Below are 2,337 nucleotides of genomic sequence, written 5' to 3' on the forward strand. Positions count from 1 at the left end.
GAAAGTTTAACATTCACAAATTTATATGAGACTCATAATGACCCTATGAAATGGTCATTACAAATTGAAGAACAAATGTTATTATTAAGAAATAAACATATAATATAAATTATTGTAAAGAATATACCTGATAAGCAAATGTTGTTTTACTTAAAATATTCCATCATATAATATATTGCACCATATATTGATTTATTTTTTTGCAGATAATCCATTTCACATTCATCTCTCATCTCATTCATGAAATCATGAAGCTGAACAATAATGTGACTGAGTTCATTCTACTTGGGTTATCACAGGATCCTGTTAGGAAGAAAATAGTGTTTGTCACTTTCTTGTTTTTATATCTGGGGATGTTACTGGGTAACTTCCTGATTATTTCCACCATCAAGACCAGCAGGACACTTGGGAGTCCAATGTACTTCTTCCTTTTCCACTTATCTTTATCTGATACCTTTCTCTCAACTTCCATAGCCCCTAGAGTGATTGTCGATGCCCTTAGGGGAAAGAGCACAATCTCCTTCAATGAGTGCATGATCCAAGTCTTTGCATCACATTTTTTTGGTTGCCTAGAGATCTTCATCCTTATTCTCATGGCTGTTGACCGCTATGTGGCCATCTGTAAGCCCCTTCGATACATAACCCTCATGAGCCATCGAGTCTGTGGTGTCTTTGTGACTGTGGCCTGGGTAGGGTCTTGCGTTCATTCTTCAGCTCAGATTCTTCTAGCCTTGAGTCTGCCTTTCTGCGGTCCCAATGTGATAGATCACTATTTTTGTGACTTGCAGCCTTTGTTGAAACTTGCCTGTACAGACACTTATGCGACCAACCTACTCTTGGTGTCCAACAGTGGGGCTATCTGTACAGTGAGTTTTGTCATGCTGATATTCTCCTATGCTATCATCTTGCATTCTCTGAGAAACCACAGTGCTGAAGGGAGGAAGAAAGCCCTATCCACCTGCATCTCCCACATCATCATGGTCATCTTGTTCTTTGGTCCTTGCATATTTATCTACACACATCCTGCAACTACCTTCCCCATGGATAAGATGATAGCTGTGTTTTATACCTTGGAACACCTTTGATCAACCCCCTGACTTACTCACTAAGGAATACAGAAGTGAAAAATGCCATGAGAATGTTATGGGGTAAGAAACTCATCACAGGTGACAAAATATAAATGGAAGATAATACGAAAAATTTTGTATTTTTCTTCAAGTTTAGATTGATCTAGAAGTCCCCAGAAAATATTACCTTTTAATGTCAGTTCAGTTCAGTCACTCAGTTGTATCCAACTCCTTGTGACCACATGAATCCCAGCACACCAGGCCTCCCTGTTCATCAACAACTCCTGGAGTTCAATCAAACTCATGTGCATTGAGTCAGTGATGCCATTCAGCCATCTCATCCTCTGTCATCCCCTTCTCCTCCTGCCTCAATCCCTCCCAGCATCAGAGTCTTTTCCAATAAGACAACTCTTTGCATGAGGTGGCCAAAGTATTGGAGTTTCAGCTTTAGCATTAGTCCTTCCAATGAACACACAGGATTGATCTCCTTTAGGATGGACTGGTTGGATCTCCTTGCAGTCCAAGGGACTCTCAAGAGTCTTCTCCAACACCACAGTTCAAAAGCATCAATTCTTCGGCTCTCAGCTTTCTTCACAGTCCAACTCTCACATCCATACATGACCATTGGAAAAACTATAGCCTTGACTAGACAGACCATTGTTGGCAAAATAATATCTCTACTTTTTAATACGCTATCTAGGTTGGTCATAACTTTCCTTTCAAGGAGTAAGCGTCTTTTAATTTCATGGCTGCAATCACCATCTGCAGTGATTTGGAGCCCCCCAAAAATAAAGTCCTTACTCCTTGGAAGGAAAGTTATGACCAACCTAGATAGCATACTCAAAAGCAGAGACATTACTTTGCCAACAATGGTTCATCTAGTCAAGGCTATGGTTTTTCCTGTGGTCATGTATGGATGTGAGAGTTGGACTGTGAAGAAGGCTGAGCGCTGAAGAATTGATGCTTTTGAACTGTGGTGTTGAGAAGACTCTTGAGAGTCCCTTGGACTGCAACGAGATCCAACCAGTCCATTTTAAAGGAGATCAGCCCTGGGATTTCTTTGGAAGGAATGATGCTAAGGCTGACACTGCAGTACTTTGGCCACCTCATGTGAAGAGTTGACTCATTGGAAAACTCTGATGCTGGGAGGGACTGGGGGCAAGAGGAAAAGGGGACAACAGAGGATGAGATGGCTGGATGGCATCATTGACTCAATGGACATGAATCTGAGTGAACTCCGAGAGTTGGTGATGGACAGGGAGGCCTGGCG

General features: G+C 41.5%; 1 protein-coding gene across 1 annotated transcript; it reads left to right on the forward strand.

The window, feature by feature from the left end:
* The first annotated feature begins 248 nt into the window (after window positions 1-248).
* Window positions 249-1,085, forward strand: LOC133261160 (olfactory receptor 4C16-like). The gene has a single exon (XM_061439697.1). The coding sequence runs from the start codon at window positions 249-251 to the stop codon at window positions 1,083-1,085; it is 837 nt and encodes a 278-aa protein (XP_061295681.1).
* Window positions 1,086-2,337: the final 1,252 nt, after the last annotated feature.

Source organism: Bos javanicus, chromosome 15 (assembly GCF_032452875.1).
Source record: "Bos javanicus breed banteng chromosome 15, ARS-OSU_banteng_1.0, whole genome shotgun sequence".
Classification (NCBI taxonomy): Eukaryota; Metazoa; Chordata; class Mammalia; order Artiodactyla; family Bovidae; genus Bos; species Bos javanicus.